Source organism: Carassius auratus, unplaced genomic scaffold (assembly GCF_003368295.1).
Source record: "Carassius auratus strain Wakin unplaced genomic scaffold, ASM336829v1 scaf_tig00035523, whole genome shotgun sequence".
In the NCBI taxonomy this organism is placed as follows: Eukaryota; Metazoa; Chordata; class Actinopteri; order Cypriniformes; family Cyprinidae; genus Carassius; species Carassius auratus.
Window position 1 is genome coordinate 40,680 of NW_020526236.1, and position 17,100 is coordinate 57,779.

Genomic DNA, 17,100 nt, shown 5'->3' on the forward strand with positions numbered 1-17,100 from the left:
TTTAATTTCATTTTTTTTACTGTTCCTTTTTTGTTGAGGCATGTGAAATGTGTTGTTATATAGTGAGATATGGCACTGTACAGGCTACTTGTGGACAATAAAGCATTTAAAAAAATAAATTAATAAAAAAAAACGTATTGCATACAAATCACCGCGAGAGCTTTCCAATATGCGCGCCACTGAGTGGTGTCTGTACTTCCAGGTCAGAGAGCACCTGTCCATCAAAAGCTCACTATCCAATCAGAGAAGATCACTGTTAAGCCCGCCCCCACGAGAGGTTTGTGTCAAAACACCAAACGAAAAACTGCGAAGCGTAAGCGAAATCTGTGGCCATGCATTCAGAATCCACGATTAGTGAAAACGAATCTTTGAAAAACATTAACAAAGAATGAAGCATATTTGAAGAGCCTGTTAAATTTGTGATACTGAGTTCATTTTTTTTTTCTTTGTGTTTTTCTTCTTTTGTAATTGCATATTTTTTATATTTTCGTTACGTTCAGTTTTATAGTTACGTTCATTTCTTTTTTTTTTTTGAAGCAAATATAATTCCATAGTATACAGTGGATAAAAAAGTATACACCCCCTTAAAACCTCTTAAGCACAAATGCTATTTTGGGGATTTCCGTTTTTCATTTTCCTTCCTAATTTTGAATGCTTCCCTATTCACATGCAAATGTGTGAGATGACAAAGTTTGGTATCATTTTAAAGGAAACCCTTTGAAATTACATAAAACACTGTTGAAATTGATAAAAATGACAATATATGCTGTCTGTGTTATAATAAATAGGGAAAAAAACAAGGCGCTTTTTTATTTTATTTGTGTAAACTGAAGTTTGAAATAGTATAGCTCAGGCAATGAAGGGCCTAGCAACTTCAGACCAATTTCATGTTTTTCTAGCACATGTCAGCTAATAGAGGAAAAAAGAAATTTCTTTCTATCTTAATCTATGCAAAAGTTATTCTATTCCAACTGAAGGAAGGAATAATACCATTTTTGTATAAAATTTTAGTCTAAATAAGTATGAAGTCATCTTTTGCACACTTGCAGTATGGAATAATGTGATATCTGTATATTATTTTACAGAAAACACTCAGAAGTTACATAAAAAGCTGCTGTTTGTGACAAATAGTATTATTTATGTTGTTTCACATATGATGAACCATCTCAATACAATGTGCTTTTTTTGTGTGTGTGTTTTCTGAACAGTCTTTGAAAGAAAATAATTCAAATTCCACAATAGCAACATATCTAAATATCTGGTCTGTCACAGTCTGAAATAGAATCCACAATCTCCAGCTTCATATCATTTCATTTATGTCTATTCTGCATCGTGTAAAGATTGGGAGACCTCGCCTGTCTCAAGCATGTATGATATTTGATATTTTATAGCGTTTTATAGTGTTATTATTCAAAACCAGCGATAAATCCGCGTCCCCGAAGCTTGAACGTGAACTTCGGAGCGTCAACAAACAAATTTATGTTCATCCACCCAGTACTGTACTGTTTACTGTACCTTCACTGAGATGCGGTCAAATACTGTACAATAATGAAAATAAACAGATTAGCTTATGCTTAGCGGAGCTTCGAGGCTTCAAAATAAAGAATCAAATGTATAAAAGCAAGTATCATGCGTATACGCTTACCAGATGCGCGTCCTGACCTCTCCACGGCGACGGTGGTCATCCATAACTTGTATTATGAATATTATTCATTGTTAATCCGGAGATTCTTCCGCGTGTAGTTTCCCCCTCGCGTGGTCTTTGTTTAGAAGCAGTCAAAAACACAATTTCCCTTCGGCCAGCGCTTCAGTGACGTCACCCCGGCGGATGGGGATGGGGCAGTCAGTGTCCACTCCAGCCCCCGCTTTTGCGGATTTTCACACCTGTGACTGGATGGGACGGCTTTGAGTGACAGCTATTAGGACTAATAGCGCTTCACAAAAGAGATTAGATGTCTATAGCAGAAGAAAGGCTGTAAGCGCATCAATATGAGTTAGAGATCTGGTCAGCGGGCAGATCTGGTCACTCCTCTTTGGCGCACTTGTACAGAACGCTTTATATCTCAGCAATGGAAGCACGCAGAAACGTAAAAATGGTCTTGTTTGAAAGAAGAGATTCTAATCTAAAAGATTATATCGAGTATATAGGTATGTGTGGCTGTTTGCGGCTGACTAAGATGGATAAATAATAATTTGCAATGAGGTGAGAAATGTTACATCGCGATTCTGTTGAAGATAATTCGATCTGTGATTGTCACACAATAAAATGATCTACATCATCAGATTCCTGAGAATGAGAGCTTTCTTGTGATATATGACTTGACTGTTTTGTGAAAAATATTTTAAATACACATTCTTATGAAAAATTATTCGCAATCGTTAGACGGAAATTTATAGGGGGGGGGAATATATTTCTTAGCTTAATTTGACTACTTTATGTATCATAAAACCCCAATTAATGGTATTCTTTGTAAAGAAAACACTCTAAGCTTTCAAATGAACCCATATATGGCCTCAAACCATATAAGGAAGGCTGTGCAAATTAAAGGGGAACATTTGCATGCTATTTTTGGACCCGGTACCAGGTCTGTAGAGTTTATTAAGACAGTATTTTTTTTTTTAAGATTTAAAAAAAACTGTCAGATCTTTTTTCTACCTTCAATACGATTTTTTATTTATTTATTTACTTATGTATTTATTTAAACAAGTCTGTCTACCATGTTATCAAAGCTAATGGAAGTTTGATGAAATGGTGGGCGATTTTTTTTTTTTTTTTTTTTTTTGGACAGTCAGTGTAGTCGACAGCACATCCCAAAGACTTTCAACAGTGTTAAAGTCAGGAATCTGTGGTGACAGTCTCTCACAATTTAAGCCTGATGAATTTCAGTATATAGTCCACAGCTAGCTGTGCATTAAACGGTTTGAATGTGCTCCTCAGTCAGAGACAGCAGCTCAGCTTGTTGTGTGATCTCATCAATGTTTGTTTGTTCTGTTCCAAAGTTATATCTTAAATTCTGAGTTTTCTATTCCATTTGAGTGTTGTGAATAAAAAGACACTACTGTGACTAAATCCACCCCTTTATTTTGTTTATAAATAAATACAGCAGTCATTGTAAAATTATTATATAAGGAGATTTTTCCTACCACTGAATTCCAATGGAATTCTTATATGTGACTCTGGCCCTGAGAGTCAATAAAAATAATAATAATATAAATAATATATCTGAAAGCTGAATAAATAAGATTTCCATTGATGTATGGTTTATTATTGCTGAGATACAACTATTTGAAAATCTGGAATCTGAAGGTGCAAAAAAAAAAAAAAAAAACAACACATTACTGATCTACTTTTCTTAGAAACATTTTTACAGTAGGAAATTGACAAAATATTTTCATGGAACATGGTTTTTTGTTTGACTTGTAATGAACAGTTGATTTCTTCTTCAGGTTATTCTGTATATTCAGGCAAAGTATCAGTGAAGGAGGGATATTCAGTCACTTTACACACTGATGTTGAAACAAACCAACAAGAAGAGATTAGATGGTATTTAAATGACGTCCGTATCGCTGTAATCAGTGGAGATCTCAGTTTTATCTGTACAGATGTTCAGTGTAATGAAGGTAATGAGAGATTCAGAGACAGACTGAAGCTGGATCATCAGACTGGATCTCTGACCATCACAAACACCAGAACCACAGACACTGGAGAATATAAACTACAGATCATCAGCAGCAGATTCAGCATCCAGAGGACTGTCAGTGTTACTGTCACTGGTGAGTCATCATGTTTTAAGTCTTAAATCACATCATTAAAGTGTTTTTGTGATATTTTTGCAGTGATGTTCAGATGTGTTTTTCCTCTTTCATATGAATTCATATAGATATAGTTTACAGAATAGATAATTCCTTCAAAAACACATTGAAGTGAAATTTTATTTAACTACAAGTTGAGTTCAATATATAAATTCCCATCGGCTAGTTTTAACTGTTTTAACTCACATCCACAGTTCTTTCATGTTGTGTAGTTTGTTTGTTTTTTTCAGCAAAGAGATCCTCCAGCAGCTGTTGGTTTGTGTTTCAGGTGTTTCTGCTGCTGAACGAGATCAAATGAAGAGAAAGTCAGTGAAGGAGGGAGAATCGGTTACTTTAGACACTCATGTAATAAACAAACCAGACAATTTAATGTGGCATTTTAATGAAATTGTAATCACTGGAGATCAGTGTAAAATCTGTACAGATGTTCAGTGTGAATATTCAGAAGAGAGATTCAAAGACAGACTGAAGCTGGACAATCAGACTGGATCTCTGACCATCACAGACACCAGAACCACAGACTCTGGACTTTATCAACTACAGAGCACCAGCTACAGCTCAATCCGCGTCACCAGTGTAAAGAGCTTCAGTGTTACTGTCATTGGTGAGTATCATTTAGTCATTCAATGAACTTTCCCTTGAACAGTTTTACACTCCAGTTTGAAATGTTTAAATCAACACAGTAATTGTTTTCATGTTTTGAAAAAAAAAAAAGGAAAGAATAACTGAAGTAACCGAGAAATATCTGCGTCCACACAAAACCAGTGAAACCGACTGAAAACGGCGTAGCATACATGGCAGATCAGTATGTGGCGCTGTAATTTTGCCACAGAGATACACTAAAAATTAAGAAGAAGACTTGGAGCATGCACATAAACCTTGCACGCTGTATACAAACCATTGTTGTTGTTGCTCTTACGTGACGTAGCGGTGTCTGACTATGGTCGACACGTGGGGTGATGATCATAATTTCAGAAAATATATAGATGGCCCCGTCCACACAAAAAGCAAAGACGGCGTTTTTAGATTTATCCACTCTGGGACCCGGTTTAAAAAAATAGCGGTTTCATCTTCCGAAAACACCGGATCCGTGTGGACGAAACGCCTATACGTTAAAAAATGTGTGCGTATTCAAAGAAACGCGTCTCTGTGTCAGCGACAGAGACACACACAGAGAGAGAGAGAGATTGAGAGAGAGCTTGTGTTAATTAGGCTAACGTACCTCTGTGCGTCTCTAAACACTCTTATGCTGCAGTGTCTCTAAACAGCGCTGTCCCCTCGCTAGTGAGAAATGTCATGTGTAGCCTTTAAGTTTCTACACGGCTAACTGATAAAATCGTCAGGGCAGTGCTGACAACACTTTTTTGTGCAAACTGCGTGACCGTTATTAGTAGTGTAGTGAAATACATTTTAAAAGTAACCTTCCCAGCCCTGCATAGTCTTACAATATCTCATCAGACCAGGGCCGTGCACAGACCTTTTGAGGGGCATGTGCTGAAACTGAAAAAGGGCACCCCCCTCCCTTTTTTTATATCAAGATTATTTAGTAAGCCTGCATAAAATGAAGAAATGGTCACATCTTCATGACAAATTCAATTAACACAAAATAATAGTCTCAAAAGCTTTAGATTTATTCACGATTAATAACAACCATAATAATAATATTAGATATTTAGATAATATAAATAAACAAGGTTTTAAGGGCTTCTTTAAACCGAATTACAACAGCTCTTGTGTACTCCCTCTTTTTTTAAATTGCATTTATAGAGAAAAGAAATACTTGACTCATACATAAGCATGTTAACCAAATAATACAAATTAGCTTATAAAACTAAACAAAAACCAAAATCTTTTTTATTGAACTTTGCAAAGAAAAAATTATATTTATTCTCTTTTTTTAGCTATTCTGTTTGATTTTATAAGCTAGTTTGTATTATTTGGTTAACATGATTATGAATGACATTGAGAAGACGGGAAGGTGAGCAATGAGTCAAGTATTTTTGACAAACTTTTTTGAAATATAATTTAAGTAATTATGTCCAACTCAATTCCAGATTATAAGAAACTATAGCCATACCGTTACTATAACATATCCAACATGTATCTGCCTACCTGGCAAAATTTTGATACTGTGGTGGACCAGGGATGTTGGTCTCTTGAAGGTCTCTTATTCACTACACTTTCCATAAAATGAGCCAGCAATAAAAAAAAAAAAAAAAAAAAAAAAAAAACCCGTGTGAAAAGTACAGTTGCAGTGAAAAGCATTTCTGAAGGATCACGTGACACTGAAGAGTACTGAACTGGAGTAATGATGCTGAAAATTCAGCTTTGATCACAAAAACAAATTACATTTTAAAATATGTTCAAATAGAAAACAGTTATTTAAAATTGTACAAATATTACACAATATTACTGTTTTTGCTGTATTTTGGATCAAATAAATGAAGCCTTGGACTGAATCACGAATTACATTCTGCATGATGAAATATAAAGATTTCACAGTGATCTTCTTTAAAAAAAAATTTAGTTACTACTACATTACTGTAGTAAAACCATGTTTTATTACATTTTATACATGTGAGGACGAGCGGAGAGTATACCATAACATGATTAGCCTAAATGTTAATAAATTAAGTGTATCAGCAATCATAAATCAAAGAAGAAATTTCTTAGAAATATATGTTATGTAGGTGACGAGGATCACTCGTCACTTTGTGTAAGTTACAGTACGAAACAGCGCGGGGGCGCACCGGTTATGATTTCCCGATGGTAAAAACAAATTATATGTTGTTGTATTACTTATCAATATATCGTTTTTGACCAGCGAATGTGTGAATTTCTTTTTTGTCCGTCATTAAAACGGCGACGGCGCCTGCCGCTGCCGGCATCACATTACATTTTCATCTAACGTTACAGGTTAAAAACTAGTTTTTGTAGCTATATAGACGGAGCGCTCAGTTTTTCCTTTAATAAAATGCGATTTTGGCCAAATGCATTTTACCAAAGATGAAATGCTACTGTATGCACAGGCTATTTAAGTGTTGGCTATATATTGGCTATGACTAGATGGCAAATGCTAGCCCTCTCTCTCAGGCGACGTCCCACATCTCTCAGTCAGTGAGTCAGTCAGACATCAAATAAATAAAATATGAGCCTTTATAGACATAGTGTTTAGTAGTACTTATTCAAACAACAAGACATTTATTTACCCTTCGCAAAACTTTGTTCAGCTCAGCTGTTACTGTGCGGCTGCTGTGGAACTTCAGTTGATTCAATGAATATTGAGGGGGCGGAGTTCAGCTTGGTGACAGCTTGAGGATCGAATAAGATTTACACAAGCTCGTTTTAAGAGCTTTCATTTGCTAAATATTTGTAAAAAAAAGACAGACAGACGTAAAGGGTGACCAATAGCATCATAAAAACAAAAACAAAAAAAAACACCAAAAAAAGGGCATGTGTTCTGCACAGGTTGAGCCCTACCTGTGCACTTGCCTGCATCAGACCACAGTCCACAATTGTTCTACTGAAGCTCATTTGGCTGCTGTAGCTTTTCTGCGCTCGTTTGACTCGCGCCTGATGCTGAGGTGAAGCTTAAGTGCACGTCTGAAAATTCTCCTCTTTTGATGTGGTCATCGCCTAAAGAGATATTTTGGTTCCGCATCTAAATAAATGCATTTCTTGTCAAGAAAAAAATGGACAAAAACTGCGGTTTTGAGTGGGGTGGCCACGCTTTCGTTAGTGGTGGCCACCCTGTTAATACATTTGGTTGCTTTTAGCCTTACCCTGGAGTTGGTTCCCCCTCCGCTTTTGCTTTGGAAATAAATCGCAGCACATTTCAGATGAAAAAAATGGGCCCTACAGGTATATTTCTGGAAATATCAAAGTTAGGAAATTTATAATGAGTGGTTCCCTGCATTATTACAGCAAAACCCGTGAATACAGTACTAAGCCGCTGCAATATTTGGCCGAGATACAGCTATTTGAAAATCTGGAATCTGAAGGTGCAAAAAAATTTAAGTTGTCCAAATGAAGTTATTAGCAATGCATATTACTAATTAAAAAATGTTATCTATATTTTTACGGTAAGAAATTGACAAAATATTTTCATGGAACATGGTCTTTACGTAGGCTAATATTCTAATGTTTTTTGTTTTAGTTTTTTTGCATAAAAGAAAAATCAATAATTTTGTCCCATACAGGGTATTTTCTTCTATTGCTATAAATATACCCATGGTATATATATGACTGCTTTTGTGCTCCAGGGTCACATATGGTGTGGTTAATAGCACACTTTCTTGAAGTATTATTATAGATATTAATCATCTACGTAAAATATATGGCTTGTGTGGTATTCATTTAAAGGAGTAGGAGTAGTGATTATTTACTCATCCCTAAAACATCCAATATGAATATGAATTTCTTTCTTCCACCAAAGAGAAAGTAAGGTTTTTGAGGAAAACATCCCAATATAATAGAAGGGACTTTGATACCATTGCCTGATCATTTACATTAGATGGAGAAAATCCTGGAATGTTTTCCTCAAGAACCTTAATTTCTGTTAATTAATTAAAGTCATATTCATCTTGGAAGGCATGAGTAAATAATCAGGAAATGTTCATTTTGGGGCAAACTACTCCTTTAAGATGTATAAGATATTTTATTCTTCTGCTGTTTGTTTGCATGTGTTACATCATGAATCCAGAAATATTTGACTCCTCACAATCTTTATGATCTGGAGAAGTTTTTTTTTTTTTTTTTTTAAACGGCCCTTTCCTGATTGTTTGGCTCATAATGAACTGTTCACTTCAGTTGTGTCTGGTGTTTGTGCAGGTGTGATGTCAGTGAGGACAAGAGATACACTCAGTCTACACACTGGTGTTAATACAAACGAAGAGGAAGAGATTAGATGGTATTTTAATGACATCCTCATCGCTGAAATCACTGGCAATCTCCGTAAGATCTGTACTAATGACCGGTGTAAAGAGAGATTCAAAGACAGACTGTTTCTGGATCATATTAAATCTCTGTCCATCATGAACATCACAACTGAAGATGCTGGAGAATATAAACTAATGATCAGTGGCAGCCTTGTAAAGATCTTTGATGTTTCTGTAACTTGTGAGTATAATTTCATGATGATACTCTAAAAATAATTCTGTCTTTAGTCTCATATGTGTCCAGTTCCATTTGCAGCCATTTACTTTCCTCTACTTTCAAGTCAAGACATTTGTGCATAAACTGATCAGTGTACACTGAATGTGATGTGAGTCACTTTTAGTTTCTGCTGAATTAATAGAAATGTAAAGAAAATTTATAAATTTATTAATTATTAATTTATTTAGCAATAAGTTATTTATGCAAGAGATTCAAAGAGTAAGATTAAAAATAACCATATTTGTAGAAAAAAAATTGACACTGTATCTTAACATGGTGAAAAAGAGCACAATTATCACACTTCATGTGTTTTCTCTGATCAGATAGCTGTTAGATTGTGAAAAGACCAAGTGTAAATGATCTCTGAAATGTTTTTGAGACAGATTTGATCGTATTCATTCTTAACCACTTCAGGACAGGGTTCCCTGTAGTTTTCTGTTTGACTTGTAATGAACTGTTGATTTCTTCTTCAGGTTGTTCTGTTGATTCAGGAAAAGTATCAGTGAAGGAGGGATATTCAGTCACTTTACACACTGATGTTGAAACAAACCAACAAGAAGAGATTAGATGGCGTTTTAATTACATTATCATCGCTGAAATCAGTGGAGATCTCAGTTTTATCTGTACAGATGTTCAGTGTGATGAAGATGCTGAGAGATTCAGAGACAGACTGAAGCTGGATCATCAGACTGGATCTCTGATCATCACAAACATCACAAACACAGATTCTGGAGATTATACACTATACATCATCAGCAGCAGATTCAGCATCCAGAGGACTGTCAGTGTTACTGTCACTGGTGAGTCATTATGTTTTAAGCCTTAAATCACATCATTAAAGTCTCTTTGTGATATTTTTGCAGTGACATTCAGATGTGTTTTTCCTCACATCTGAATGTCAGTGAAGTGAAATTTAATATAACTTCAAATTTAGTTCAGTATGATTAAAGAGGTCATATGATGCCATTTCAGTTTTTCCTTTGCAAGTGTAACAAGCTCTTGATGCATGAAGAAGATCTGTGAAGTTGCAGAGACTGAAGTCTCAAATCCAAAGAAATATTCTTTATAAAAGTTAACATTCAAGCACCCCCCCGAAATGGCTCGTTCAAACATGCCCCCACATCTATATGTCACTATGTAGGAAGATTTGCATAACACCGCCCAGATGGTCATGCAAAGAAAGAAGGTGTAACTTTTATTCTTGTTGTAGTATTGATGTTGCCACAGCAGCCATGTTGTATAGATGCTGTGTGTTTGGTTGTGAAAGCGAAACTACTTTGTTTGAGGATGATATCCGCTTCGTCATGTCTGGGACTGATCCGTGCTGGTCACTGAGGAAGTACATCAGCTTCGCACAGTGAATCGCTGGATTGGCTTTCACCGTGGACAAAGTGAAGTCCAGCCTGGGATCATTACATGTTGTTATGACCCCACTGCATGCAACAAATAATTCGTTTATAATGGCATTTCATGTTTTTGTCTCGTTGCACTGGCCAGACAGGGCATCACAGTATGGTGAGGGGAGTAACATTTCTGTCACACCCTTGAGGTATTCGGCCAATCACAACGCACTGGATAACTGGCCAATCAGAGCACACCTCGCTTTTCAGAGCGATGAGTTTTGTAAAAATTGAGTGATTCAGAATGTTTTTTTGAACCTCAAACCACAAACACATTTCTTTACACCAAATACACAAAATAATGTTCTTTTCAGCTGCATCATATGACCCCTTTAAAAAAAATAATCGTCTAGTTCTTAGTTTTAACTGTTTTAACTCACATCCACAGTTCTTTCATGTTGTGTAGTTTGTTTGTTGTTTTCAGCAAAGAGATCCTCCAGCAGCTGTTGGTTTGTGTTTCAGGTGTTTCTGCTGCTGAACGAGATGAAATGAAGACAAAGTCAGTGAAGGAGGGAGAATCTGTTACTTTAGACACTCATGTAATAAACAAACCAGACAATTTAATGTGGCATGTAATCACTGGAGATCAGAGTAAAATCTTTACAGATATTCAGTTTGAAGATGCTGATGGGAGATTCGGAGACAGACTGAAGCTGGACAATCAGACTGGATCTCTGACCATCACAGACACCAGAACCACAGACTCTGGACTTTATCAACTACAGATCACCAGCTACAGCTCAATCCGCGTCACCAGTGTAAAGAGCTTCAGTGTTACTGTCACTGGTGAGTATCATTTAGTCATTCAGTCAACTTTACCTTGAACAGTTTTACACTCCAGTTTGAAATGTTTAAATCAACACAGTAATTGTTTTCATGTTTTGAAAAAAAAAAAAGGAAAGATTAATAACTGAGGTAACCGAGAAATATCTGCGTCCACACAAAACCAGTGAAACCGACTGAAAACGGCGTAGCATAAATGGCAGATCAGTATGTGGCGCTGTAATTTTGCCACAGAGATACACTAAAAATTAAGAAGAAGACTTGGAGCATGCACATAAACCTTGCACGCTGTATACAAACCATTGTTGTTGTTGCTCTTACGTGACGTAGCGGTGTCTGACTATGGTCGACACGTGGGGTGATGATCATAATTTCAGAAAATATATAGATGGCCCCGTCCACACAAAAAGCAAAGACGGCGTTTTTAGATTTATCCACTCTGGGACCCGGTTTAAAAAAATAGCGGTTTCACCTTCCGAAAATGCCGGATCCGTGTGGACGAAACGCCTATACGTTAAAAAATGTGTGCGTATTCAAAGAAACGCGTCTCCGTGTCAGCGACAGAGACACACACAGAGAGAGAGAGAGATTGAGAGAGAGCTTGTGTTAATTAGGCTAACGTACCTCTGTGCGTCTCTAAACACTCTTATGCTGCAGTGTCTCTAAACAGCGCTGTCCCCTCGCTAGTGAGAAATGTCATGTGTAGCCTTTAAAGGGGGGTGAAATGCTCGTTTTCACTCAATATCCTGTTAATCTTGAGTACCTATAGAGTAGTACTGCATCCTTCAAAACTCCAAAAAGTCTTTAGTTTTATTATATTCATAAGAGAAAGATAGTCTGTACCGATTTTTCCCGGAAAAACACGACCGGCTGGAGGCGTGACGTGTGGGCGGAGCTTAAGAATCACGAGCGCCAGTAGGCTTTTGCGTTGAGAGCATGTGGAAACTGTGACATTACCGTGAGGGAAAAAACATCCAAAACAAACCATGGCTAACAGTCAGATTCAGCCGTTTATTTATGATCCAGAATCAGATCCCGAGGCTGAAACTGAACGAAAGCAGCAGCAGCAACGACTCGCTCCGAGCGGGGCTCGAACCCGGGTCTCCGGCATGGGAGGCGGACACACTAACAAGGAGGCAGAGATATTTTAAGCAGTTTTACTCACCGCCTGCGGTTCCAACACACGATCGTGACCCTTTTTCGTTGGGATTGCATCATCCTTAAGAAATTAACGATACGCAAATCCGTCGTCAAACTGGGCCTTGTTTGTAAAACGAGCATCTTCAAAATGCAGGGAACAAACAAAAACACTTGCACAACTCCGTTGATGCTCTGTAAAAATAAACTCCATCCACTGGTCCCTTAATGCTGTTTTTTTTTTTTGGTAATCTGTGCAGGGTTGTCTTGCCCTGGCAACCAAAAACACACTCCTTTTGTGACATTTCGTGATGCCCTCGCTCTGATCAGTGTGCTCAGCCTCTCAGTGCTCTGCTCTACGGGAGCACGCGCTCTTCCGGCAGACGTGCCCTTAGGACCCATATAAGGAAATTCCGCTCCATCTAACGTCACACAGAGCCATACTCGGAAAAAACTTTCCGAAACTTGTGACAAACCGGAAGGAGTATTTTTGGAACAGAAATACTCCTTCAAACGTACAACTTCATTTTTGAAACTTTGTCCATGTTTAGTATGGGAATCCAACTCTTTAACAGTGTAAAAAACTCAGTATGCACGAAATAGCATTTCACCGCCCCTTTTAAGTTTCTACACGGCTAACTGATAAAATCGTCAGGGCAGTGCTGACAACACTTTTTTTGTGCAAACTGCGTGACCGTTATTAGTAGTGTAGTGAAATACATTTTAAAAGTAACCCTCCCAGCCCTGCATAGTCTTACAATATCTCATCAGACCACAGTCCACAATTGTTCTACTGAAGCTCATTTGGCTGCTGTAGCTTTTCTGCGCTCGTTTGACTCGCGCCTGATGCTGAGGTGAAGCTTAAGTGCACGTCTGAAAATTCTCTGGTCATCGCCTAAAGAGATATGGTGGTTCCGCATCTAAATAAATGCATTTCTTGTCAAGAAAAAAATGGACAAAAAACTGAGGTTTTGAGTGGGGTGGCCACGCTTTCGTTAGTGGTGGCCACCCTGTTAATACATTTGGTTGCTTTTAGCCTTACCCTGGAGTTGGTTCCCCCTCCGCTTTTGCTTTGGAAATAAATCGCAGCACATTTCAGATGAAAAAAATGGGCCCTACAGGTATATTTCTGGAAATATCAAAGTTAGGAAATTTATAATGAGTGGTTCCCTGCATTATTACAGCAAAACCCGTGAATACAGTACTAAGCCGCTGCAATATTTGGCCGAGATACAGCTATTTGAAAATCTGGAATCTGAAGGTGCAAAAAAAAAAAATATTGAGAAAATCGCCTTTAAAGTTTTCCAAATGAAGTTATTAGCAATGCATATTACTAATTAAAAAATGTTATCTATATTTTTACGGTAAGAAATTGACAAAATATTTTCATGGAACATGGTCTTTACGTAGGCTAATATTCTAATGTTTTTTGTTTTAGTTTTTTTTGCATAAAAGAAAAATCAATAATTTTGTCCCATACAGGGTATTTTCTTCTATTGCTATAAATATACCCATGGTATATATATGACTGCTTTTGTGCTCCAGGGTCACATATGGTGTGGTTAATAGCACACTTTCTTGAAGTATTATTATAGATATTAATCATCTACGTAAAATATATGGCTTGTGTGGTATTCATTTAAAGGAGTAGGAGTAGTGATTATTTACTCATCCCTAAAACATCCAATATGAATATGAATTTCTTTCTTCAACCAAAGAGAAAGTAAGGTTTTTGAGGAAAACATCCCCAATATAATAGAAGGGACTTTGATACCATTGCCTGATCATTTGCATTAGATTTAGAAAATTCTGGAATGTTTTCCTTAATTTCTGTTAATGAATTAAAGTCATATTCATATTGGAAGGCATGAGGATGAGTAAATAATCAGGAAATGTTCATTTTGGGGCAAACTACTCCTTTAAGATGTATAAGATATTTTATTCTTCTGCTGTTTGTTTGCATGTGTTACATCATGAATCCAGAAATATTTGACTACTCACAATCTTTATGATCTGGACAATTTTTTATTTTTATTTTTATTTTTTTTAAAGCCCTTTCCTGATTGTTTGGCTCATAATGAACTGTTCACTTCAGTTGTGTCTGGTGTTTGTGCAGGTGTGATGTCAGTGAGGACAAGAGATACACTCACTCTACACACTGGTGTTAATACAAACGAAGAGGAAGAGATTAGATGGTATTTTAATGACATCCTCATCGCTGAAATCACTGGCAATCTCCGTAAGATCTGTACTAATGACCGGTGTAAAGAGAGATTCAAAGACAGACTGTTTCTGGATCATATTAAATCTCTGTCCATCATGAACATCACAACTGAAGATGCTGGAGAATATAAACTAATGATCAGTGGCAGCCTTGTAAAGATCTTTGATGTTTCTGTCACTAGTGAGTATAATTTCATGATGATACTCTAAAAATATATCTGTCTTTTGTCTCATATGTGTCCGGTTCCATCTGCAGCCATTTACTTTCCTCTACTTTCAAGTCAAGACATTTGTGCATAAACTGATCAGTGTACACTGAATGTGATGTGAGTCACTTTTAGTTTCTGCTGAATTAATAGAAATGTAAAGAAAACATGTTATTTATGCGGGAGATTCAAACAGTAGGACTAAAACAAATTTCTAGAATAACGTGACATTTTATCTTAATGTGGTGAAAAAGAGCACAATTATCTTAAGTATTAATATGTGTATTATTCATCTATGTAATAGTTGTGTGATGATCAGTGGCCGTGTTTACACCTGCTCACTTCATGTGTTTTCTCTGATCAGATAGCTGTTCGATTGTGAATAGACCAGGTGTAAATGATCTCTGAAATGTTTTCGAGACAGATTTGATCGTATTCATTCTTAACCACTTCAGGAGATGTTCCCTGTTGTTTTCTGTTTGACTTGTATTGAACTGTTGATTTCTTCTTCAGGTTATTCTGTTGATTCAGGAAAAGTATCAGTGAAGGAGGGATATTCAGTCACTTTACACACTGATGTTGAAACAAACCAACAAGAAGAGATTAGATGGTATTTTAATGACATTCTCATCGCTGTAATCAGTGGAGATCTCAGTTTTATCTGTATAGATGTTCAGTGTAAAGATGCTGAAGAGAGATTCAGAGACAGACTGAAGCTGGATCATCAGACTGGATCTCTGACCATCACAGACGTCACAAACACAGACTCTGGAGATTATACACTAGAGATCATCAGCAGCAGCAGCTTCATCAATAGGACTGTCAGTGTTACTGTCACTGGTGAGTCATTATGTTTTATGTCTAAAATCACATCATTAAAGTGTTTTTGTGATATTTTTGCTTTGACATTCAGATGTGTTTTCCTCTTATATGAATTCACATAGATATAGTTTACAGAATAAATAATTCCTTCAAAAACACACTGAAGTGAAATTTAATTTTAGTACAAGTTTAGTTCAGTATAAAAAACCTCACATCCACAGTTCTTTCATGTTGTGTAGTTTGTTTGTTGTTTTCAGCAAAGAGATCCTTCAGCAGCTGTTGGTTTGTGTTTCAGGTGTTTCTGCTGCTGAACGAGATAAAATGAAGAGAAAGTCAGTGAAGGAGGGAGAATCTGTTACTTTAGACACTCATGTAATAAACAAACCAGACAATTTAATGTGGCATTTTAATGAAACTATAATCACTGGAGATCAGAGCTATATCTGTACAGATGTTCAGTGTAAAGATGCTGAAGACAGATTCAGAGACAGACTGAAGCTGGATCATCAGACTGGATCTCTGACCATCAGAAACACCAGAACCACAGACACTGGACTTTATCAACTACAGATCATCATCAACAGCTCAATCCGCATCACCAGTGTAAAGAGCTTCAGTGTTACTGTCACTGGTGAGTATCATTTAGTCATTCAGTCAACTTACCCTTGAACAGTTTTACAATCCAGTTTGAAATGTTAAAATCAACCCAGTAAATGTTTTCATTGTGGTTGACAAAAAAAAAGTGATTAATAACAGGTTGCACATTGGCCTTAAGCTTTGGATGTAACCATGCCTTCCTCCCCTCACATCAATGTTATCATATTATCATCAGTTTATCAGTTGTCCAATTATAATAATGACTCTATGTTCTCAGCTGACCGGAGAGGAATATATTCTGCTGTTTCTGTTATTTCTGTTCTCCTGGTGTTCTTGGTTGCATCTGCTGGTTTAATTTACTCCTGGAAGTGCCATTCAAGAAGGGAATGTGAGTGTTATATAAAGCTGATTTAACAAGAAGAAAATTTGACATTTGGTATGTTAAAATAAATATTCACATTGTTTAAAGATTATTTATTTATTTATTTTTTTATTTTTATTTTTTTTTTTTACACCAGTTAACCAAAGTAATTTGGTTAATAAATTAATTCGAGTTATTATTTTTCTAACAGGCATCAGGACGCAGAGGAGTCATCAGGTGAGATACAATGTGAACTGAAACTGAAAAATAAAAATAAATAAATATTGCTTAGAAACACCAATCATTTTTATAGAAACTCCAGTTATAACTGACTCTTATAGACACCACAGCTCATGTGCTGCTTGTACACTTTATATTAAAAACAGTGGCGGGATTAAATGTTTTAAATAGTACAGTTTCATTAATTTATTACATTTTCCAATTTATATTTACCATAAGGTGTTACTATGGTCAATAAATAAAAAACGGATTAAAAATGTGAATTGTAATATAAGAAGATAAATATGTAACATTTATGTCACTGACCATATAAGCCCTTTTCAGTATATTGACAAAACCAATAAACCATTAAAATGTTTAGTAC

General features: G+C 36.4%; 1 protein-coding gene across 1 annotated transcript; it reads left to right on the forward strand.

The window, feature by feature from the left end:
* Positions 1–1,989: 1,989 nt before the first annotated feature.
* LOC113082005 (uncharacterized) lies at positions 1,990–11,589 on the forward strand. Its single transcript, XM_026253904.1, has 3 exons — positions 1,990–1,993; positions 3,448–3,774; positions 10,830–11,589. Exons 1-3 carry the CDS (start codon positions 1,990–1,992, stop codon positions 11,189–11,191), a joined length of 693 nt encoding a protein of 230 aa, XP_026109689.1. The 3' UTR covers positions 11,192–11,589.
* The last annotated feature ends 5,511 nt before the right edge of the window (positions 11,590–17,100 follow it).

What these genes read in the sequence shown, in the direction of transcription:
- LOC113082005 (XM_026253904.1), top strand. An exon ending in TGTCAGTGTTACTGTCACTG is followed by an intron (nt 3,775 to 10,829) that starts GTGAGTCATCAT and finishes TTTGTGTTTCAG; the next exon opens with GTGTTTCTGCTGCTGAACGA.